Raw genomic sequence first — 24,203 nt, forward strand, 5'->3', positions numbered from 1 at the left:
CAGAAAACAGCACAAAACCCGGTGCTTTAGGGTGCAGAGCTACAGCTGCCTAAACAGACAACTGTACTTGCCTCAGAATTTCAAAGTATAATCCAGGGAGGTTTCTTATTAATTCAGAAGTAGGTTTTTTGAAGGTTAGAAAGTCAGGCCTTCAAAGAAACACCAGTTACTGTTGGGTACATATGAATTATAACTAATGTTAATGTATCACCTATGGCTCAGTTGAGGAATGAACATTTAACTGTACACCTGGTCAGCTTAATTCTGCAATTCATAACATTATTTTTTTTACCCCCAGATACAAACACTGCCTCTTAAAGTCCCAGAGTAATTACAGGATGAGGGTACTGAGAAAACTGCAATTTCCTATGCCAGTGAATAACTTCAGCCTGTCCAGGGAGGTGGTGGAGTCACCATCACTGGAGGTGTTTAGGAAGAGACTGGATGGGGCGCTTGTTGCCATGGTTTAGTTGATTAGATGGTGTTGGGTGATAGGTTGGACTCAATGATCTCAAAGGTCTCTTCCAACCCGGTCTAGTCCTGTTCTAGTCTATATTCTAGATTCTATTCTATTCTATTCTATTCTATTCTATTCTATTCTATTCTATTCTATTCTATTCTATTCTATTCTATTCTATTCTATTCTAGTTCCGACACCTCAAGACTGAAAATACACAGAGGGAAAAAAAAAAGAAGTTACTAATTACACACGGTCAAATTCGAGTAAAAAGGGACAACCCCACCGCAGCCCTGAAGCCGAGGTGGCGGGACGGTGGCACACCCCTCTCCCAGCCTTTTCCCCCAGTATCTGATTGACACTTCGATCACCCATTCACAGCCGGGGCTGCCCGCCGCAGACGCGGCGCTATTGGCTTAGAAGCTAGCGGGGGGTGGGCGCAACACCGGGGTAGAAGCCGCGGGTGCGATACTCCCGCTACCTGCTGGTACTGCAGGGCGCGGAGCTGGTCTGCGCGGGGTCACCTCTTTGGTGCTGCCTCTTCGCTTGGGGCCAGTCTCGTCCGCCCGCTCCGTGCTTTGCTTTACTGTCTCTGCAACCGGCCTTCCTGCCTCGGGGGTCGCCTTATCTTGCAAAATGGCTGACAGCCGGGACGACGCCTCGGACCAGCTGAAGCTGTGGCGGAGCCAGCGGGGCTCGCAGGTACCCGCTGAGATTCCCTGGGGCGGGTGTTACGCTTCCCCCGGTGCACGCTGAGGCGTGAGAGCACCCTGCCCCTCGGCACCCAGCTCGCCTCGGGGTCTCGCTCTCCGTCCGTCCCGGGTCACAGGGCGGTGACGGTCCGGCCCGCTACGAGGGGCACGGCAGAAGGAGACAATGAGCCTGCGGGCGGCCTTACCCCTCCTACGGGGGGGCGCAGAGGGGAGCGGGTGGGCCCCGGGTGCCCAGGGGCTTCCTCCGGCCCGGTGTCTGACCCGCGGAAAGCAGCTCGGGGGAAGCGGGGCGAAGTTTAGAGGGGCGCAGCGGTGGAGGACGAGGTGACCTCGCCGCGTCGCACGGAGCTCCAGGCTTGGTGCCGGGCCCGGGAGAAGCAGAGAACGGAGGGGCTGGCGGCTGCCAGGAGGGACAAGGGCGGTCAGCACTGCTGCTTCGGCCACAGCTTCTCCATTTAGGCAGGAATGGGGCATGGTTGCCATCAAACAGGCAAGTTCCTGGGCAGGGATATTATTTTTCGTCTCAGATCAAATACTCTTATTACTCCCATTTTTCATTCTGCTGTCACACTGGTAGAACATGGCGAAAATGCAACTAAGGAATAACGCCGAACATGGATTACATTCATCAGTATGTGGAGGCTTGTTTACCAGGTCGGAGTGGACTGGGGCAAGGGGTTGACAGAGATGATACAAAAACTTCGTCAACAGCATAGCACTCGCTCTTCTGAAGACATAGAATATACCCCAGAATACTTGGGTAAAAGTATACTTTTTGTGGCAGTTTCTACTCTGTTTTCTAACAGAGATAGGCGTGGGGCATTCAATACTTTTTCTGCTGCTTAAGCAGCAGTCTCACAAGACACAAATGGATGTCTCGGTTTCCACTGTCTGTAGCTATTATTATTAAGTAATGTGGATTCCCTCCCCTCCCCCAGTTCTAAAAGATACTGTATGGAAGCTACCATCCAGGAGTGAATGATGACTTCTTCATATTCTAGCATGCTTAATAATTTTGTACTGTGAGCAGTACTTTTTGTATGGACGTTGGGGTTTCTGTAACAAAGCAGTATTTGAATACAGGCCAAGGTTAATTTGAAGATTGGGAGGCAACCCAAAGTTTGTGTTGCATAAGAAGTCATGAGACCTTAAGATAGAAAGCAGGGAGGACTTATTAGAATTTTAAAGTGACGTGTATAAGGTGCAAAGTATCAGTAATGCCTGGAAGTATGTACTTTGATGTATGATGTTTACAACAGCTCTGACTAAAATTGTCCTGGCTTTGTTTCCCTCCTTGCTGTCATGGCAGGTTGGTGCTGTAATGAAATACACATGCAGATTGAAACATTCTTATCTCTTCTGGTTTTGACTGTATGCAGCTCCCAACTGTATGAAAATACAGGCATCAAACAGAGTCGAGTCCAAAAGCAGTATGAAAATTCTTCTTAAAACTGTGTTGGTTTTTTTTCCTTCTCCCTTCATGCTGATGGAACTTACTTTGAGTGCCCCACATAACATTACCCTGAAACTGAAGTGACTGTATCCTACCATTAATTAACCAAAAAACCCCAAACCTTGTACTTCCAGTGTGAATGCTAGAAAGACCCTTTGAGAAAGTACCTACACAAAATAGGCTGTACAGCCAGAAAGCTGTTAAATTTGAGATAGGTTTAGTGTCAAAAAGTTGTGATTTATAGCTGCTACTTCTAGTAGACTTAGTGTTGTAGAAGAAGCTTTTAGACAGCAGTTTGGGAGGGGCTGTGCTACCTCTGCAGCTGTGTTGAGTGCACAGTTTGCAAGTGATACATCACAATTTTTCCTGCCTTTGAGGTAATCACAGGAAAGGTATTGTAGAGGTATAGGTGAATTAGAATGACTCAAAGTCTCCTTAAGACTAAGGATACACTTGTTTTTTCTTGTCTTTTACCAAGCTTTTGCAAGGGCTCCGTAGAGGAGGAGGTCGTAGGTGTTAAGTATATGCAGTGTAGTCCTGCCCCTGCATGGTTAAACTTACTGTACTGCTTGGAATTTATGAGGAACTCCAGCATAAACAGGGCTCTAATTCAACATGACTTTTGTGTTTCTCAATGGACTGAGTGAAACTTGGTCATAAAGATGACATAAGCATTAGTGACTTAAAGTCGCTGTATGGACTGGAGAGGTCTTAAGAGCTATGTCTCATGTTAGAAAGTTACCAGAATCCAGTCCCTGAGTTTGTTTTTCTTAGGATTATACTAGGCCAAATTCATAAATGGTGCTGAAGCTGTTGAAAGGGTTTTGTGTCATGGGCTCCCTTGAGTAAGGATGAAGTGTGCATGTTGAACACGTGGGTAGAGTGGAAGTGCCTGTAGGGCGGTGGAAGGAGGTTAGAGAGGAAAATGCAGAAGCCTAGGATGGCATCGGTAGGATCTGTTCATTTTCATCCTGTAACAGTGAGCTTGCCCATCTCAAATGAGTGTGACAGCCATTGATATGAAAAAAAAAATCACTTCATTTATGACTAGAAAAAACCAGTACATTCAGTTTTATCTGTGAGAAACTTGCACATTTGAATCAGCAAAAGTAAGGAAAATGAACACATTGGCAGTGCTGGGAAAGCAAAAGAAAAGTATTGTTTCTTGACCAAAAAGTTGAATTGAAAGTGTTGTGACGTGTGAGCATTTTACAGTCTCACCTGCAGACTATACCATGTCCTAAGAAAGGGCTCTGAAGAGCAGATGCTTAGAAGAGGTGTCCAGATGGGTTGCTTGTAGCTTCCATACTGCAGTACAGACAATAGGTCAGTTGGTAATAAAATCACATTAATTAGTGCTGGTATTTGTGTGACTATCTTGAAGTAGCATACTTTACCCTTCCAGGAGTAAATCATGGAATGCATCCATGAGCTATTCCCTAAACTTCCTCACATGTAATCATGTCCTTCTAGTTGCTTTAATAGATAAAATTAAATTCCTCTTTACAGAGTTAATTTGTAATGGCAATATATAGGCAATACCTAGTTTAAAGCAGATGGTCCTCTGACTTGATACTGTAAATAAAACTGGAGTGGTAACTTTCCTGTAAGTTTCTAACATCACTTTCCTGTTTGTAACCAGGTCCCTAGTGTCTTATCTAAATGTTTGTACAAGTTTCAGTGTAGGTTGGGATTTTGAGCATACCGAAGGAGTTGAATTTATGCTTGTTGCTTTATGCTAATGAAGTGGTGAATGAAGGATAAAGAACCTACATATTTGGGGAATTTGAGCCAGCTAATGTGTGTTGCTTATTAGTAAGAACACACTGGAAATTCACTTATCCTGTCAAATGTCTTTGATGTGGTTATTCATGCACCTGAGTTAAACAAAGGTGTGTATCTTTTATCTGCTATACAACTCCCTCAAAAGAGGTTGGAGTAAGGTGGGGATCAGTCTCTTCTCCCAAGGAGCAAGTGATAGGAGAAGAGTAAACAGCCTCAAGTTGCCCCAGGGAAGGTTTAGCTTGGACATGAGAGACAATTTCTTCCCCTTGAAGGTTGTCAGGGCCTGGCGCAGGCTGCCCATGGCAGTGGTGGAGTCCCCGTTCCTGAAGGGGTTTCAAAGCAGTAGAGATGTGATGCTGAGAATTGTTGTGGTTTCCTGCCCTTGTGGGCAGGGTGTTTACTGCTACCAGGGATTCTTGGAGCTTTTGTCTCTCAGGTCTTCATGGTTCAGGAGCCTGGAATAAGAATCACCACCATCCCTGGAAGCATTTACAAGACATACAGATGTAGTGCTGAGGGTTGTGACATGGTTTAGCAGCAGACTTGGTTGAGTTACTAAATGGGTTGAATCAATGATTTTTTTCCCAACTAAAACTATTCTGTGATGGTTCCTCAGGTGCCCCTGCTTGTATTATTTTCCATAGCTCTTCCAGAGCAGCAGTAGTCCTGGGTGCCCCCTTTTAGTCTTTATGCTGTATGACCTTAGCTTGCTCTTTATGTCTCCATCCCTGTACTGATGTTACCTTCTTCCTCTCCTTTTCTCCCTTGCGACTCTCCAAAAATTACTTCTTTCCTATCTCCATCCTCTTCTGTTGATGTGAGGGCAAACTGAACCTCAATACATGTTTTAAGGTTGACTTTGCCTGTCTTCAAGAAAACTACAATCTTAACAAGTACTATTTCTGAACCATGGAAAACGTCCTTGGAAGGTGCAAGGCTTGAACTCCTCTTAAATAGCCCCAGACGTAGCACTATGGTGTAGTTAAAGATACAGATTTCCTAGCACTAGTTCCAGAATCTGAAGGATTTTGCTACGTGCTTGTTAATATGTCCTGTGAACAGGCATCTGCATTGGGTAGCTTAAATACAGAGGGGGTTTTAAGTTCTGGTGGTGTGATACTGCCTGTGTCTCTTTTAGAAACCAGATGTCTTGACCACCGGTGCTGGGAATCCCATAGGGGATAAGCTTAATATTATGACAGTAGGACCACGTGGACCTCTTCTGGTTCAAGATGTTGTTTTCACTGATGAGATGGCTCATTTTGACAGAGAGAGGATTCCTGAAAGAGTTGTGCATGCAAAAGGGGCAGGTATGTTTCAAACCCACGTGCTTTTCCTCTGTGTAGAATTAGACCTTTGAAAGCTCTTGAGTTAACAAGCAGATTGTGACAGACACATTGCATGATAGTATCTGCAATTTCATATTCCAGAGTGTAATAAATAATTCTATGCCAACAACAGTGTAAGGCTTGGTTTAAAAGAACTTGCTGCCAAAACTTGAAAAACTGTTAAGAAATGAGAGAAAATGAAGTTCTAGCCCTTAGGTTTTTACTGTCTTTGCTGTAATCTCTGCTTCCTCTTTCAGAGTGCCCCATTCCTCTGGAAGGGTAGCCTTAACCATCTCTTTTTTTTTTAGTGCTTGTTTGCCTGCTGTTTGATAGAGATCCTTATCTTTGTCATCTGATGTTTCTCTCTGCCAAAGGGAGATGATGATCTGATGTAAATAAAAAACCCTAAATCACCTCACTGTAAAATTGGTTATTGATCTTAGTAGGGTGCAGCTGGAACCTCTGAGCTGAGCTACATGTTGTCCTAGAAGAAGAAAATAATGGGGCTGAATTTCTAGTGTGAATGTACATGGGAAAAATTCCCTTGTGTGTGGGGGTGGGAAGAACTTGGTTGCTTCATCCAGCTTGCAGGTGGACCAAAAGTTCTGCAACGTGTATTGGGATGAAAGAAATGCTGATCTTGCTCTGAGGTAAATCTGCAAATCTTGGCAGAGCAACATTCAAAAAGATGCTGTTTATTATTTTTCTCAGTAGAAGCAAGGTCTGTGTTGTCACAGTCAGTTAAGGAGGGAAGAGGGAGTACTCTGCAATCAGTAGTTTGTCTTAAGTAAATGTCATACTGTGACTATGAATTGTTTTAGTGCATGGATGTGAACTGCTTAAGCTGGTGTATTCCCACGTTTCCTTTTGACTTGTATTTTGGACCACAATAGAATGATAGATAAGCTGTGATTGATTGGAAGGAAGGGCTCTAAACCTGATGTTTTGCAATGACTTTTTCAGGAGCCTTTGGCTATTTTGAAGTCACCCATGATATTACCAGGTATTGTAAGGCAAAAGTGTTTGAACACATTGGAAAACGAACTCCCATTGCTATACGGTTCTCCACTGTTGGTAAGGCTCTAAAGTTACTGTCTTATCTTCTTACTCATGTACTATAGTTACCCTGATAGACGTGTTTGCACTGTGGAGCACTTGGTGTGCTTAAGGTGCTTCCTTCCAATTGCTTTCTGCCAAGCAGTTGCTCTTCTGTGAATTTCATTGAACTTGTACCACCTTAAGCAGCTTGTGCGTCTTCCTGCCAGAGCTTGCTGTAGATGCTTTTCCCTCTAATGTGTGAGAGCATAGCCTGAGCTGTTTTTTTCTCTGACAGAAAGCTTGCTTTGTTTCTGACTAGGTCATAATCATCCAAGACTTGAAAGTTAAATACCTGTTATCTCTTAGGTTGTAGGAAGGTTTTGGGTAGTGAATGTGTGAAGTAAGTATTAAAGCAATGAAAGATAAACAGTCTTCCATAAATAAACTCTTCCTTAGAGTTGAATGCATTCAACTAGCAAAATGTTGGATGATGCTAGCTATAACATGAATTATGATCAATGTCTGATAGAAAAAGTGACCTTTCAAACATCTCTGTGTTAAAAAGAAATCCTAATGGGGATTCTGTTCTGGAAATAGTATTGAAAAGAAGTGGTTCCAGCAATGCTCAAGGAGCTGCTGGATTTGGCCTACTGACTTTTACCTGTGTCACCCAGACTGAAGGAGTCATGCAGTGCTCTCATGCAGTGCTCTCATGCAGTGAGGGAAAGACATGCTGCTGAGTTTGAGCTGTGGACTGTGTGTTGAAGTGGGTGGTTGCATTGCTGCCTTTCCCTTTCCTTGCTCTGTTTGAATGTGTTTCTCCCTAGCTGCTCTGCAGTGCTCAGAGAGATAATGAGTGTCTTTATTTTATCGTGATGTTTAGCATTAGCTGTTCCTGAACACCTCTGAAAGGCTTTTGCTCAGGTATTATGGCAGTACTTATGCTGTGGTATAAAGTTACCCATTGAAAAGACTATTTTGGATAAAGCAGGAGGGGAATTCAAAGGGTTTAGTCTTCCATAAGAAGAATTTCCCTTCCTGTTTTATTAGGCACACTGTTTAGATTCCTACCTTCCAAGTGAGAGCTTCCACACTGGGATCTGCTGCATAGAAACTAAGGTGTTTTTAGGCTATTCAGCATTATAATCTGATGTTGTCTGTTAGTGATAATGCAAATTCTACTTTTTATTAGCTCAAGTGGATATACTTGTTTTTCCTTTCTCTTAACTATGAATGCTTGGGTGGGTATCTGCTCACACTTTGGAAACTTGCACTGGCTGAAGTACTGTTAAAAATATGCCAAAAATTCCTTACTGTAGAAAAGACTTTAATGAACTCTGCCCTCTTAGGATTTTATGGCATGTTCTCACATCCTGTGTTTTTATGCTTACAATTTGTGTTGGATTTCCTATCCTAACACTTCTCTGTGTTCTTCAAGCTGGAGAATCTGGGTCAGCTGATACTGTCCGTGACCCTCGAGGCTTTGCAATGAAATTCTACACAGAAGAGGGTAACTGGGATCTTGTGGGAAACAACACTCCAATCTTCTTCATTCGGGATGCAATGCTGGTGAGTAAGCACAAAGGATGAGGTTACTGTGTGAAAGAGCCCTAAAGCTGGTTCAGGTCTTGTTCTTGCTTTGCTGGGAAGCAAAACCTGGTGTTTTGGTGCACTTAAATTTTGTTGTTTTGAACACTATTGACTTGAAAAGGTGTTACTAAAAGAAAACAAAGAAAAATTTAAGAGCTGATGCTTGGTTAGTTATGTTTCATACCAGGGAGAGCACACACCTTAAGACGTGTTTGCTGGTGCATGTAACACAGCAGAAAGCCAGCGAGTGCCTTCCTGTGTTAATGTCAGACCCGACCAGTTTCACTGATGTTCCATCAGCTGTTTGTAGTTTCTTTCATTCTTGAAGCTGTTTGGGAGGGGAAAATAATGCAGAGTGGATTGAGAGTAGCTCTGAAGAAAGAGACCTGGATGTATTGATTGATTGAGAAGCTCAGCGTGCCCTCATGCGGCCCAGAAGGCAAATTGTGTGCTGAGCTGCATCTAGAGGAGTGTGGCCAGCAGGGCAAGAGAGGGGATTCTGCTTTGCTCTGGTGAGATCCTGCCTTGAATACTGTGTCCAATTCTGGTGTCCCCATCATAAGGAGGAAACACAGCTGTTAGAGCAAGTCCAGAGGAGGGCCATAAAGATGCTCAAGGGGCTGGAGCACCTCTGCTGTGAGGATAGATTGAGGGAGATGGGGTTGTTCAGCCTGGAGAAGAGAAGACCCTGTGGGGACCTCAGAGCTGCCTTCCAATATTTAAGGGGATCCTACAGGAAGGCTGGAAAGAGGAACTTTTCATAAGGGTGTATAGCAGTAGGACAAAGGGGAAGGGTTTGGAGCTGAGGGAGAGCAGGTTTAGACTGGATCTTAGGAAGAACGTCAGTATGAGGGTGGTGAGGCTCTGGAATAGGCTGCCCAGGGAGGTTGTGGATGCCTCCTCCCTGCGGGTATTCAAGGCCAGGTAGGTTGGATGAGGCCTTGAGCAGCCCAGTCTAGTTGAAAGGTGTCACTGCCCATGGCAGGGAGGTTGGAGTAGGTGATCTCTAGGGTCCCTTCCAACCTAAGCCATTGTAGGATTTGAAAGCTTCTTGCAAGTTCTATTAAACCTGATCTATGTGGTCTTTTAGTATAAATTAAACAACACTTTGTAAGTGGAGGGGTTTTTCTTGAATGGAGGAGTTCTGCACAGGTATTGTATAGTCAGAGACTCAGTAAAGTTCAGATATACAAGTCTGAAAAGGTTTACCTTTATTGATCACAAAAAGAAAACCTAGCTTTGAACTGCCTGTTTATCCCAATTGCAAATGTTTCACTTTACCCTAATTGTGCTGCTCTGTCAATGAATTTTGGCTGCAGGAAGGCTATGACAGTAGAGGATGCTTGGGTTTTTCTTGATGATCTTACAACTTTGTCTCATTGTAATGGGTTGGGGCAGGTCCCCTCCCCACCACAGGCAGAAATAACGACTCAGGCAAACGGATTGCAAAAGTGATGAAAGTTTAAATAGAAAGCAGTGAATGTTACAGAAAACCCAAAGCGCAGTGACAAAGAAAGATCCCATCCCCACCTGAGGGTGCATGCAAAACCCCTAGGGCTCCTTCTTCCCCCTCCCTCTGCTGGGCTAGTCTCAGCTGGCCAGGCCTGAGACTGCCCATCCCCCTGTGGCCTTGGGCCTAATCAGGCCCATGGCCGGGAGATCTCTCCCCCAGTTACCAAGTCTCGGAGAGGGAAGGAAAGAGGAAGTGCCAGTCTCTGCACTGGATCTTATAGTGGTGCAAAGAATTATGGTAGGAAATACACAATTTCCTGTGTCCATCCCTCTGGGCTGGACTTCTGGACACAGGAAGTGAATGCACCAGGGGGGCACCCAACTCAAACTACAACACTCATCTTCCAGTGTGTACAGTTTATTGAAAACACTCTCATTTTGTACCAGGAGTTGCTTAATACACACCATATGGTGCCATGGTTTGGTTGATTAGATAGTGCTGGATGGACACGATGATCTCGAAGGTCTCTTCCAACAAGGTTAATTCTATCCTGTATACTTTGGGCATGTTACAGAACTTTTTCTTCCCTTTTTCTTTTCTCTCTCCTCCACTTCTGGACAAATTAGTTTCCATCCTTCATCCATAGCCAAAAGAGGAACCCTCAGACTCACCTGAAGGATCCAGACATGGTGTGGGACTTCTGGAGTCTTCGCCCTGAGTCTTTGCACCAAGTAAGAGTCTCCTTTGACTATATTTACTGTGATTTTTATGACAGCATGTGGTTTTTAACTATCTCTTTTCCATGTTTTCTTTGGAAGCCTACAAAACCTTCTAGGAACAGTAGAGGTGAAAGGCCTAAAATAACTTTCAAGGCTTTTAGTACACACATCTAGCCCTTTTTTTCTTTAAGTGACTATGAAGTGGGTGGGATTCTTCCATTTTCATAACCATATTTAATATAGGGATGAAGGGGAGATTGCAAAGTTTTCCAGCACTAAAACAGCGGAGATACTGATGAACAAGAAGCTGTTAGTGTTAGAGAGCAGTAAAATACTGGGAAAGTAATACTATCACAGGAGTTTATTTAAAGCAGTGCATTAGATCAACTCCACAAATGCCTAGAATTCACAAGGCATTCCAATTGTTCTGAAATGTATTTGTGTCTAAGAAGGTTGTGCAAAACAACAAAAGAAGAGGATAATAGAAAATGAAAAATGCAGTAGGTTGGCTGTTTGAAAGAAAACAGGCTCATACAGAAGCCTTCCAGTAACTCCTCACTGGAAAAAGTACCACAAGCAGGGTTTGTGACCCTAAACCTGAAGAAATGCAACATCTTGAAGGTTTGCATGATGATATTTTTACTCCTTGATGATTTCCAAGTTGTTAAGAGCTTAACAGATTTCTGTCTTTACCCTGGAAAAAACTCCTCCTTCTGTTTGTACCTGAGATGGTACAGAGTGCTTACAGGGGGAAGTCACAAGATTCTCTCTAGGTTAATGTCTTGTACTTCACCAGTTATTTCACTTGGGCATAAAACTTCACATAGATTCAATTCACAATTGTTCTTTGTGCAAAACCAAAGGAGTCTTATTTCCTTTACACTCTTGAACTAAAAAATTCCTTGAGGAGCTCATGACATTGAGATAGATTCTGGTACCTGCAGGGGGCCTACAAGAAGGCTGATTGTTGCTGGAGTGATATGAGGGGGCAGTGGTTTGAAATGAGAATAGATTTAGGTTGGATGTTAGGAGGAAGTTATCTACCATGAAGGCAGTGAAAACACTGGAAGAGGTTGCCCAGGGAGATTGTTGATGCCCCATCCTTGTTGATATTCAAGGTCAGGCTCAACAGGGCTCTGGGCAACCTGACCTAATGGAGGCCGTCTCTGCTAATTACAGTGGGGTTGGGCTAGATGGCCTCTGGAGGTCCCTGCTAGCCCAAACCATTCTGTGATGCAGATTAATGCAACAAACAAATTGTCTTGAATGATCACCCTATCCCTGACCTGGTGAGCCCATTTATGTTGTTTGATGCTTCTCTTTAGGTGTCTTTCTTGTTCAGCGATCGTGGTATTCCTGATGGCTATCGCCATATGAATGGATATGGATCCCATACTTTTAAACTGGTTAATGCTGATGGAAAAGCAGTTTACTGCAAATTTCATGCCAAGGTACTGAAGTGTTTTCCCCATTTATTTGTTGGAAGGATAGATATATATTTATACATCTCCTTCATACTGGATAAAAAACTGTTTTAATAGATTGTCTGAAGATGTTCTGTGACTTGAAGTTTAATTCAGAAAAGATCTGAGAGTGCAGAGACTCAATCAGAATATTGGTGGAGGGGGTTGTACCACTTGCATGCCTTAACACAGATGGTAGGCATCACTGTTCTTGTTCCTTGGGGAGCTTCCTCTTGTTAGAGAACTCAGCTTACTTGTCTGGTGAGCTCTTGAGCACCCAGGTCAGTTTCTTGCACTTCAGCCTCATACTTGCTATTGGACTTCCTTACTGCTGTTTAGTTCAGCTGCAAGAGTCCTCTAGCCCACTGGTAATGTGTTTTATTCAGTGTGTGTGTTCCTCTTTCATGTTCATGGCTACACAGTAGTACAGGCTCAACACATGATTCTTGAGGTAGAAGTTCTCTGTTTGGATCTGGTTTTCATTCCCGTGTGTTTTCTGCTATGCTGATTTGGTATTTTTAAGATGGCCTCAACTGTATATCAAAATGTAGGAGCTCTGCAGCTGAAGCTCACAGAACTTCCACACTTAGATCAGAAAGCAGTCTTTAGCACTGCTTGAGGACATCACTTGAAAACAACTTCCCTTCAAAGTTTTAAAAGTCATAATGCCTCTTACCTCATTAGACTTTAGTGAAAGCTGCACATCTACCTTGGAAATAAGACTTTGGAAACCATTATGTTATGATGGATTTTATAGCAGCTCTTATCCTTCTAGTTGTCAAAAGCATATTAAAATGGAAATTTTAGTGCTAAAGATGTCACAGAACTAGGGGTGGGAAGTGGGGAAATTGAGATTCATGTAGAATGCAGAACTTTCAGTCCGGAGGGGCTGCAGCAATTTTTTCACTGTTTGTTTGCATGTGATCTGTAGGAAAAAGTGGGATGATAAAGACAGTGAAGTGGCACATCACCTTAGAAGGGGAGAGGAGAATCCTCTTTCCTTGATGTGCTGCAGGGATCACAGCTTCACAGTTGATGTCTTGTATTTTGCAGGGTAGTGTTATATATTGATTCCACTTGATCAGAGAGCTAATCTTTATTTGGAAGGCAGCTGTTGAATGCACCACTTTTCTGAACTCAAATTGTTTGAGATGGGAACATGGACAATCACATTCTTGGATGCTAAGTCTTGTTAAAGTATTGGTTAATGATTTCTGTAATACTGTCTGCACCTTTTAACTGGTGCTACTGTGCTTATTGTTTTTAGACTGACCAGGGTATCAAAAATCTTCCTGTGGAAGAAGCAGGAAGATTGGCTTCTACTGATCCTGATTACGCCATACGTGATCTCTACAATGCCATTGCCAAGGGAAACTACCCAACATGGTCATTCTACATTCAAGTGATGACATTTGAAGAAGCAGAGAGGTTTCCATTTAATCCTTTTGATTTAACCAAGGTATCTGTGAGGCTGTGGTGAATATTCCAATTTCAGTTAGGCTGAGAAATGTCATGAGATCAAAATGTTGCAAATGTCAGAACTGAGTTGCACTGTTTGTTTGCTAGTCCCTATCAGTTGGCCTGTCCTTTTTATTCTTCCCTTCTATTTAAGTGTGGTCTTTATTGTGTAGTCATGATGAGTCAGCAGTTCTGGAGGTAAAATCACACTGATGTTCTATCTGGTGTTACTCTTAGTGGAGTATGGACAGGACTCGTTCCATGTCTGTAGATTATGGCCACACTGTGGTTCCAAAGATCATATTGCAGAGTCCTAACATGGTGAGGGTTGGAAGGACCTCTGGAGATCATCCAGTCCAACAGCTGTGTGAAAGCAGGGTCACCCACAGCAGCTTGCCCAGGGTCACAATGTCCAGGCAGTTTTGGAATCTCTAGAGGAGACTCCACAACCTCTCTGGGCAGTCTGCTCTAGGGCTCTGGCAAACTCATAAGAAAGAAGTTTCTCCTTGTTTTGAGGTAGAACTTCCAGGTTCCAATTTCTGGCTGTTGCCCCTTGTCCTGTCACTGGGCACCACTGACAAGAGTTCTGGCCTAATCTACTTGACCCTCACCCTTTAGATATGGTCACATTGTTAGATACAGCCACACCCTGAACTCACTAGTTTAATAATCAGAAGCTACATAGCAACAACAGTTGAATCTGCCTTTGTCAGACTTCCAGTTGCTGTTCCAAGGAATGGCTTGTTGGAAGAATCTAATGTAAAATTATATTACTTTGTTTCCCTTTTAATATTGCTCTCCAGAACTGGCTAAAGCCTTTGGAACTTCAAAGCACAGGCTGAGATGACAAAAGGCTATTTAAGCTGGCTTCATTTTTTGAAGTAGCTGAAAACAACCCTGCTGCACTTCCACCTACAACAATGCATTCCTAGGCAGGTTTTCAAGTGCCTGTGGGCATTTCATTTTAGCAGTCAAGTGCCAAGATGATGAAATAAGTTGCATTAGTTGTCTTCATTAATTGCAAAAGACTTCTTTAAAATGAGACATTTGTTTCAAATGTTTGTTAGCCAAAAAAGAAAAGATCTTCAGTGATGCGTTTTCTCCACCAAGACTTAAACCAGGCAAACGCCACCCAGTAATTATTTAAGCTGTATAATGCTATAATAATGTTGGTTTTAATATGTAAGTGTGTGTCTGATGTCTTACAGATTTGGCCACATGGTGACTACCCACTTATCCCTGTGGGAAAGCTTGTCTTGAACAGGAATCCTGTCAATTACTTTGCAGAGGTAGAACAGATGGCGTATGATCCAAGCAACATGCCGCCTGGGATTGAGCCCAGCCCTGATAAAATGCTGCAGGTAAGCCACACTGCACATCAGCCTCTCCAGGGAGATCTTATGTTTGCTTTGCTTTATCAAAGTGTTCCTGTTCTTGTAGCTGTAGTAAAGCTGGCAGATGGAAAGCAATTCCATCCACTGAGACAGCGTGTGCCCAGGTGGCCACGAAAGTCACCAATATCCTGGCCTGGATCAGGAGTAGAGTGACCAGTAGGACCAAGAAAGTGATTGTTGCCTTTTACTTGGCACTGTTGAGGCCATATCTTGAGTACTGTGTTCAGTTTTGGGCTCCTCACCCCAAGAAGAACATTGAGGGGCAGGAGCAGATCCAGAGAAGGGCAGCAAAGCTGGTGAAGGGTCTGGAGAGCGGGGCTGGTGAGGAGGAGCTGAGGGAACTGTGAGTTGTTCTACCTGGAGAAAAGGAGACTGAAGTGAGATGTTCTGGCTCTCTGCAACTCCCTAAAAGGAGGCTGGAGCTAGGTGGTCTGGTCTCTGAAGGAACAAGTGACAGGACAAGTGGAAATGGCCTCAGATTGTGCCAGGGGAGGTTTTGATTGGTATTAGAATAAATTTCACTGAAAGTGTTCTTGAAGACTGGAACAGGCTCCCCAGGCAGGTTGTTGAATCCCCATCTGAAATGGGTAGGAAGCCAAGCTGCATAAATGTAGCTCACCTGCCTTTCTTCACTGGTACTGCAGTGAAGTCAGTGCCTGGGTGTCACTTTGGACATAAATTGAAGTATGTCAAGGGTAGAGATACAAAGGAAACAGTCGTCTTCCTTAGACTGTTTAATGTATAGTGCTTTGAGTTGGGATAATACCACTCAAGTGATCTTTTTCAGGGCTCATGTTAATGCTTGTGATCCTTGTTTTAGGGTCGTCTCTTCTCATACCCTGACACTCACAGACACCGCCTGGGACCTAACTACCTACAAATCCCTGTCAACTGCCCCTACAGAGCTCGGGTGGCCAATTACCAGAGGGATGGCCCAATGTGTGTTTCTGACAACCAAGGTAGTCATGAAAGCATCTTTACAAATAATGATCTCTAACTATATACTGTACAAGTACTGAGAATCAAAACTTTGCTATAAAACAAACTTGCTTCTGTAGGTAACAGAATTAGACTACCTGCATCTCTAGTAGCAAACTGAGGGTGTTCCTTATACAGCTCATAGTGGTTGATAGTCTCTTAACAGTAAATGTTTTTCGGTTGTGTGTATGTAACTTGCTACTAATAGACTCAGTTTAGATTTTGTAAGTAATGGGGAAGGGGAAAACAAGGGAATTTTCTTGCTTCATGAAAAGCAGGGGGTGGGTGTTAGTCTTCTGCTAACCCAGAAAAGGGGAGGCTCTTTGGGTGTTTGGACAGAGGGTGGGGAGTTTGTTTAAAAGGATAAAAAACAAGGAAAGCTTAAAATGTGATTAAAAGAACCTTAAAAACCCTTTAAAAGGGTTTGCAGGAGAACAGAATAGAATTAACCAGGTTGGAAAAGACCTTTGAGATCGAGTCCAACCTATCATCCAACACTATCTTATCACAACTAAACCATGGCACCAAGCACCCCATCCAGTCTCTTCCTAAACACCTCCGGTGCTGGTGTCTCCACCACCTCCCTGGGCAGCCCATTCCAATGGCCAGTCTCTTTCTGTGAAGAACTCTTTCCTAACATTCAGCCTGAACCTCCCCTGGCATAGCTTGAGACTGTGTCCTCTTGTTCTGGTGCTGGTACACCCCTAGTCAAATGAATTCAGTAATGTCCCTAGTTTATGTGCCTGTAAAGACTTCTAGAAACATGCCTGTTAAAGGAGACTTAATTGCCCAGGTTCTAAAATATTCATTAAAATTAAAGTTAACTATTCTTCATGATCTTTTAAGGTCCCTTCTGATTCAAGCTACTCTGATTCCATGAAAATGAAATATGCTAGAGAAGTGGTTTCACAGAAGTGAACTGCAACCTCTTGGTTTGTACTTCTAGGCAAAAAAAATATAACCTACAAATCACAGAGATGGCTCAAATGGCTTTGGATTTAAAGACTGACTTCTGTAGGCTCAGTCTGCTTTGTTAAGCTGCTTTGCTTTCTCATTGCCCAGAGACTGCAGAAGGCAAGAGTATGAATGCCAAGGCTAGAGCTGCAATTTCACCTGCCTTCAGCAGGTTATGTTCTGTCAGTGTTTGCCCAATAGTGACTGTTTTAAACCAAAGAATAAACAAAGGATTTGCTTAAGCTGTGCTTCGTGCCAAACACTGTGTCCCTCTGGGCTATGAATTCTGGTGCTTGCTAAGGGAGGAGAGGGAAGTACTTGTAAAATAAGAACTTGAAGAGAGCTGCTCCTGTCCAAGAACAGATGATAAGTTTATTTTTGTGCAGTTCCAATTGTATTGTATGTCTAAAAGAAGACTTCAACGTAGTTGAGTGTAGTTCAAATATGTAGCAAAAAGTGTGGTTTTATGGTGCTTTAGACTTAAACTTCAAATTGCTTCCATGACTTTGTCTATCAAAATGGTCTGAGCAGTGTTACTGCAAGAGTGGCCAGACCTCCCTGTTTCTGAAACAAAGCAATTTCTTTCCCCCTCCCCCCCAAACACTGTTGAAATTGTTTCAAGTATCAGCATGAAGACAGCTCCTGATCACAAGGAGGACACAGAGCAGTTGGAGTGAGTCCAGAGGAGGGCCACAAAGGTGATGCATGGGCTGGAGAACCTCTGCTGTGAGGCTAGGCTAACGGAGCTGGGGTTGTTCAGCCTAGAGGAGAGAAGACTCTGGGGGGGACCGTAGTGATGCCTTCCACTATCTGAAGAGATCCTACAGGAAGGCTGCAGAGGGACTTTACATAAGGGTGTGTAGCAATAGGACAAGGGAGAATAGTTTGAAGCTGAGGGGAGAACAGGTTTAGACTGGATCTTAGGAAGTTGTTCTTCAGTACAAGGGTGATGAGACTCTGGAACAGGCTGCCCAGGGAGGTTGTGGATGCCTCCTCCCTGGAGGTGTTTGAAACCAGGCTGGTTGAGGCCTTGAGCAGCTGCATCTAGCAGGGAGGCATCCCTGCCCATGGTGGGGAGGTTGGAGTGGATGATCTCTAAGATCCCTTCCAACCTGAGCCATTCTACGATTGTGTTCAGCTGTATGTTGGCAGGAAACCACTAGTGACAGTTTATGATAAAGGGCACCATAGCTGAGTCCTTGATTTAGGTTCTTCTAAGCAATAGAACATTTGCTGTCTTCTGAGTCCATCAGAAAGGTGGCATCTGACTGGGGGCATTTTTTGGGGGGGGGGTGTTTTTTTAAATTTTGTTTTGCAGGTGGTGCTCCAAACTATTACCCAAATAGTTTTACTGGTCCAGAAGATCAGCCCATGCTGAAGGAGAGCCGTGCCTGCGTTTCAGGAGACGTGCAGCGCTTCAATAGCGCAAACGAAGATAATGTGACTCAGGTACGGTGTAGGAAGAGGCTTTCAATTGCTTGTTACATGGCTTTACAGGATGAGTTTAGAGTGTAAATAAGATTAATTCAAACATGGCTTCTCTCTGAAGCACCTGTGCCAACCTGAAGCTGAGCTCTCATGAGAGCTTGCAACATCTCCGTATAACTTCATGACTGAGGTTTTGCTGACAGACCTTTGCCATCCATGTTCTGAGCACATACATCTAGAGGTTGTGACTTTGTCTTCTTGCAGTTAGCATCTGCAGATAGGCAAACTTGAGTGTGCATGTAATGTCAGTTCCTGAATTGGACCCCAACAGCAATATTTCACAGAATGGCAGGTTGGGAGGGACCCCAAAGATCATCTGGCCCAAGCTTTCTAGGTGATAGTGTGTTAAATGAGATGGCCCAGCACCCTCTCCAGCTGAGTCTTAAAATTGTCTGAAGTAAGGGAATCCACTGCTTCCCTTGGGAGAGGATTCCAATGTTCAACTGTTCTCATGGGGAAAAAACTTTCTTTTGGAGTCCTGTCAGAATCTTCCCCAGGAGTAACTTGTACCCATTCCTTCTTGTCTTTTCCACGTGTCTCCTTGCAAAAGGAGGAGTCTTCGTCCTCCTGGCTGTTACCAGTTTAACAAGCCATAGTTATTAGCAAGCTAGAAATGTTTGTGGAAGTTAGAAATGTAGTCACAGAAGCTAGAAATGGAAGGAATTGTTAGCAGGTTTGCATTTAAAAAAACCCCCAAACCACCAACCCCAAAACCCAACAACCCCACAAATGGGTTGCCTTTCGTGATTTCTAAGTATTTTAAGTGTTTCTTGACTAGGAAGTGAAAGCTGCTCACTTTCAGCTGCAATGAATCCTAAGTCTAGCAAGGACTCTTGGCTGCTGCAGGTAGAATAGAGTAGAATTAACCAGGTTGGAAGAGACCTTTGAAATCGTAGAGTCCAACCTATCATCCAACACCATCTAATCGTAGAATCAATAAGGTTGGGAAAGACCTCAAAGATCATCAAGTCCAACCTGTCACCCAAGACTTCATGACTACTAAACCATGGCACCAAGTGCCACATCCAATCCCCTATTGAACACCTTCAGGGATGGTGACTCCACCACCTCCCTGGGCAGCACATTCCAATGGCCAGCAGTTCTCTCAGTGAATAGCTTTCTCCTCACCTCCAGCCTAAACTTCCCCTGGCACAGCTTGAGGCTGTGTCCTCTTGTTCTGGTGCTGGTTGCCTGGGAGAAGAGACCAACCCCCTTCTGGCTACAACCACCCTTCAGGTAGTTGTAGACAGCAATAAGGTCTCCAGTGAGCCACCTCTTCTCCAGGCTAAACAACCCCAACTGCCTCAGCCTCTTGTCATAGGGCTTGTGCTCAAGGCCTCTCCTCAGCCTCGTTGCCCTTCTCTGGACATGTTCATAATCAGCTAAACCATGGCACCAGAGTGACTTGCTTGTGGGAATTCCAACCTCATTCTTTGTTTCCAACCACCAGGTGCGAGAATTCTACACCAAAGTGCTGAAGGAGGATGAACGCCAGAGGCTGTGTAAAAACATTGCTGATCACCTTAAAGATGCACAGCTCTTCATTCAGAAGAGAGCTGTAAGTGGCTTGTTTTGGTTGCTTAGCCTTTGCTCTTTGTTCCAGTTCATCTTGCAGTTTATGGTGTTGTGAGAATGGCAGTGTGCCATGGGAAGGAACTTCAGGAGCTCTTCAGATGAGACAGCTTCTGAACTTATGCAGGGGTTAAACACCAAAATATGTTTCTGTTACTAGATAAACAGTATTAGTAACATGGAACATGTTAAAGTAACTTTTTCCTGATGGGTAGAATGGGATTAATGTTGAACATTAAGGATGTCATTATGTGTTTCAAAAATCATGAAACTGGCGGTGTAATACTTTGCTCTCTACACAAAGAAAAGGCAGGGAGGGGTTGGATGTTTGTATTTCCCAGTGGAACTTTGCTTAAACTGGGAAAGAGCTTTATGTAAGATAATAGTGTGTCAAGATGCTCACAGATCTTTTCTGGCTGGTCATAAAAGAGTTTTCATCCTTTTCTTCGTAATGATTGTATTGCTTATAGGCCACAGAGCAGAAAATGTGTTAAAGAATGTATTTGAAGTGGAGGTGAATATTCTTCTTGTCTCTTCTGTCTTCCTGTGCAGGTGAAAAACTTCACTGACGTTCATCCTGACTATGGTGCCCGGATTCAGGCTTTGCTGGACAAATACAATGCTGAAAGTGGAAGAAAGGTACTCAAATTATTTCTATAGTTGGATTTTGACAGGTTGTGAACTATCTTAGACCCTTGTAAATCCAACAAAGTGAGAAGTTGGTCTTGATTCCCATGTGGTTCAAGTGGGAGAATTCAGTGCATGCAGAATTACAAAATGAGGAAACATCCCTCTCTGTTTACCTTTAAGTGCTGATGAAGCAATGGTGCACCAGTGCTTTGTTTCAGCTGAGTCTTTTGTAAGGCTTCTGGAAGATAACTGTACATGATAAGCAATGTGTTCATGTTGATTCTTCAGACCAAATAATTACCCACTCTTCCTAATGGCAACAAAACATTTCCACAAGCCTTTCTTGGCCTCAGTGCTTGCTGTACAGAGTAACAGCATTGCTGCTTCAAATACTTGTTTCTTTCAGAAGTTTCCTTAACTGCATTTTAATGGAATCACAGAATGTTAGGGGTTGGAAGGGACCTGCAGAGATCAAGTCCAACCTCCCTGGCCAAAGCAGAGTCACCTAGGGCAGGCCACACGAGAATGCAGCCAGGCAGTTTTTGACAGTCTCCAGAAAAGGAGACTCCACAACCTCTCTGTACAGCCTGCCTCAGTGCTTTGTGACCCTCGTGGGTAAAGAAGTGTCTCCTCACGCTGACGTGGAACCTCATGCATGCTGGCTTTTACCCATTGTTCCTTGTGCTGTCATTGGGCACCACCCACAAGAGACTGGCACCTTTGCTTTGACACCTGCCCCTCAGATATTTATCAATGCTGCTAAGATCCCCTCTCAGCCTTCCCTTCTCAAGACTGCTGGAACTTGCTCTGAATATTGCTTTTGTCTTAATTTTAGGATGTAATCAGGACATACAGACAGTCCACATCTCGTATGTCTGCCAAAGATCGATCCAACTTGTAACCCAACTTGCTGCAGAGATTTGCTCTGTCCGTTTTCCGTCCTCCCAGCTGCAGGAGCACCTGTTGAAGACCTTCCTGAATGTAGCAGAATTCCATGCAAATGCAGAAGTGCTTTGCAGGCTTGGTTCACTTAAAACTTCTGAAGTGCCTGCATCAGTATTGGAATCTTGGTAATGCAAACTAACGATCCTAGTGCCTCTCAACACCAGTGCTTTACTGCTTGTTAACAACATGTGGTGTTTGTTAAGGAAATTCATGATGAAACATTGTCTTCATGTCTAGAAGCAAACACAGGTTTAAATCAAACTGCCTTTACTTTTTTTTTTCTTCAATTGTAAACTTCTCTGGCTAAATCACACAACAGAACTTAATGATACTGTGATCATCCTTACAGCTAAACTCGCTCATAGTTGCTCAGTCTTTCAATAAAACAATTCTCTGTATGCATTTCTAGACAGCTCTTTTGAATTGCACTTTTGTCCTTCCAGAATTGACATGATAGCTAATGATTAAAATGATAGCAGATGGGGTAAAAATGTTAGTTTCCTCTCATTCCTTGGTTTTTCTCGTGTGCCTGCTGACACTGCCTCAGACTGGAAAAAAGCTTGACTGATGGTACAAAGGATTTCAGGGCCCAGCTGCTACCTCGTAGCTGGAGCAGATGTTACACAAATTTCAAGTCTCATCAGGTTTTCAACTGTCCTGGGTCTGCCTTGAGTTGTATTTTGGAGTACTTCTGGTTTGGCTTTGGATTGTAAATTTGCATTCCAGGGAGTGATGGCAGATGAGATACATAAGAGTAGACACTAAGAGCTGTTCCACGAAACTGTAGAAAGCTCCTTTTCTAGCTCACTTACCTATTAGCCTGTGGGGCACAATTAACTGTGACAAGCTGCAGTAAACCAATATGAACTGGCAGCCTGCTTTGTTCTGGGATTCAGGTGGATTTGTGCCTGATCAGGCATGTGTGAGTGGAAACAGATCCATGAGTGGGTGGGAATATTTCTTGGTGAAACACAGAATGGGAAAGAATTACATAAGGCTTAATCTTTAATTTCAGTTGTCTGCTAAATGTTGTCTTTCATTTCTGAAATAAAACTGAGTTTAACAACCTGGTGGCAAGATGGTGTCTCTCTTCTGTGTGAATGTTTTCCCACAGTTTATTGTAATCTAGGAAGCTGATGCCTTCACCTGGTTTTGGACATCATGGAGGACCTGTTGTACTTCTGGATAACTTAATTCCTCTTTCAGAACTTGGGTATTTGGCCTTTGCAGGCCGAGACTGCCAGCAAAGGCCTTGGGACTCAAGATTGATGCTTGGAATTCATCTGCAGGGGGCAAGCACTAAATTCTGCTTGGCTTTGATAGGTGAAAGTACATTTTAGGAACCTTCTCTTGAATTTTTGAAGCCTTCAGAAGAGGGAGTGCTGCTCCCATGTGATACAGCATTGCCTATGATTGTGTATACCATGTAGACAGTCCTGCTTTTACTGTGGGTTTTCTTGCTGATCCCTTTCTTAAGCCCTTACTTGTGGAAGACCCTTTTGTTATTTTCAATACCAAAACTTTGTTTACAGAAGTGGCAGAAAGGTAACCTAGTTTTATCATCAGTTCACTCAATTTTTGGTGGTCAGTTCATGTGGAGTTGAGGTACAGCACAGGAAGTGTCTCAAAGCTACCACACAGCCTTTCAAAAAGCTGTCAGTACAGAGATTTGTTCTGCCATCTATGCTACCCAGATGTTCAGTTCTGTTTGCTTTGGGGCAGTTACTTTGCTCCTCAACCCTTACTTTTCATTTGTAACTCTGTGCACTAGGCCTCACTCTACAATGGATGGTAACCCTCTCAAAGAGGTCACCATGTGGTGGAAAGGGCACTGTGACATGAACATGGGGACAGTTCAGTGTGTTTAACATGGAGGCTGTTTTATTTATTTCTCCAGGTGGCCTTTATCTGACCATGCCCACAAATGCTGCTGAGCACTAAAAAATTCTACCTTAAGCTACCCCAGAGGAGGGGTTAGGCTGGAATTTGGATGGGGACAAGCCTGAAAAGAAAATCAAGCAGTAGGGGGTGGGAAGAGAGAGGAAGTGTTTGCAGTGATATTGAGAAGACAAAGAATGGGCTGGGTAGGCAGTGTGTACCTTCTGCAGCTGCCTTTGTTTTGAAAACTCACCATTTTAGTGTAGCTGATTGCAAGACCTATGTTCTGTGCTGCTCAGCTGCCCATGACAAGCATTAGATGGTGAAACTTGGCTGTTTCAGAAGGCACTGAGGGCGTTCAGCTACATTGGAAGAACAATAATGTTTATTCAACTGAACAAGGTGATAGATGCATTTATGTGCTTCCTACTGGCACAGGTTGCACAGGGAGGTGGTAGAAGCTCTATCCCTGCAGGTTTCAAAGGCCAGGCTGGATGTGGCTCTGAGCAGCCCCATCTATCCTACCCATGGCAGGGGGGTTGGAAGTGGATGATCCTTGAGGTCCCTTCCAACCCTAACATTTCTATGATTCTACCATGAGAATAAAAGCTGTTCACGTGGCAGGACATGACACAGCCTCACTCCTGTTTTGACTTGGTGTCTATTCAAGGCAAATTAAATATTCCTTTGGCAGGTTCTTGTAGTTGTGTGAAGGACAGTGGACGTGGAAATGTATTTGGAACATACATTTTTGAACTTGCAGCTTCTCCTGGAGTACCTCTCCTTCTTTTGAGCCCTCTCCCCTTTATCTCCAGGTTGTTTCCCCTCCTTTCCCAAGATGCTTGGACTTGGGCAGCCAAAACCCATGAGCAGATTCCAGAATCTCAGTGAATAATTGTTGAAGTGG

At 43.7% G+C, this 24,203-nt stretch overlaps 1 protein-coding gene across 1 annotated transcript; it reads left to right on the plus strand.

Moving 5' to 3' along the window:
* Positions 1 to 1,011: 1,011 nt before the first annotated feature.
* On the plus strand, positions 1,012 to 22,487 carry CAT (catalase). The gene is made up of 13 exons (XM_009905148.2): positions 1,012 to 1,159; positions 5,547 to 5,718; positions 6,700 to 6,810; positions 8,213 to 8,343; positions 10,444 to 10,548; positions 11,862 to 11,987; positions 13,267 to 13,458; positions 14,666 to 14,818; positions 15,672 to 15,810; positions 18,102 to 18,232; positions 19,722 to 19,829; positions 20,396 to 20,482; positions 21,309 to 22,487. The coding sequence occupies exons 1-13, from the start codon at positions 1,094 to 1,096 to the stop codon at positions 21,372 to 21,374; spliced, it is 1,587 nt and encodes a 528-aa protein (XP_009903450.1). The 5' UTR covers positions 1,012 to 1,093; the 3' UTR covers positions 21,375 to 22,487.
* The last annotated feature ends 1,716 nt before the right edge of the window (positions 22,488 to 24,203 follow it).

Source organism: Dryobates pubescens, chromosome 22, assembly GCF_014839835.1.
Source record: "Dryobates pubescens isolate bDryPub1 chromosome 22, bDryPub1.pri, whole genome shotgun sequence".
Lineage (NCBI taxonomy): Eukaryota > Metazoa > Chordata > Aves > Piciformes > Picidae > Dryobates > Dryobates pubescens.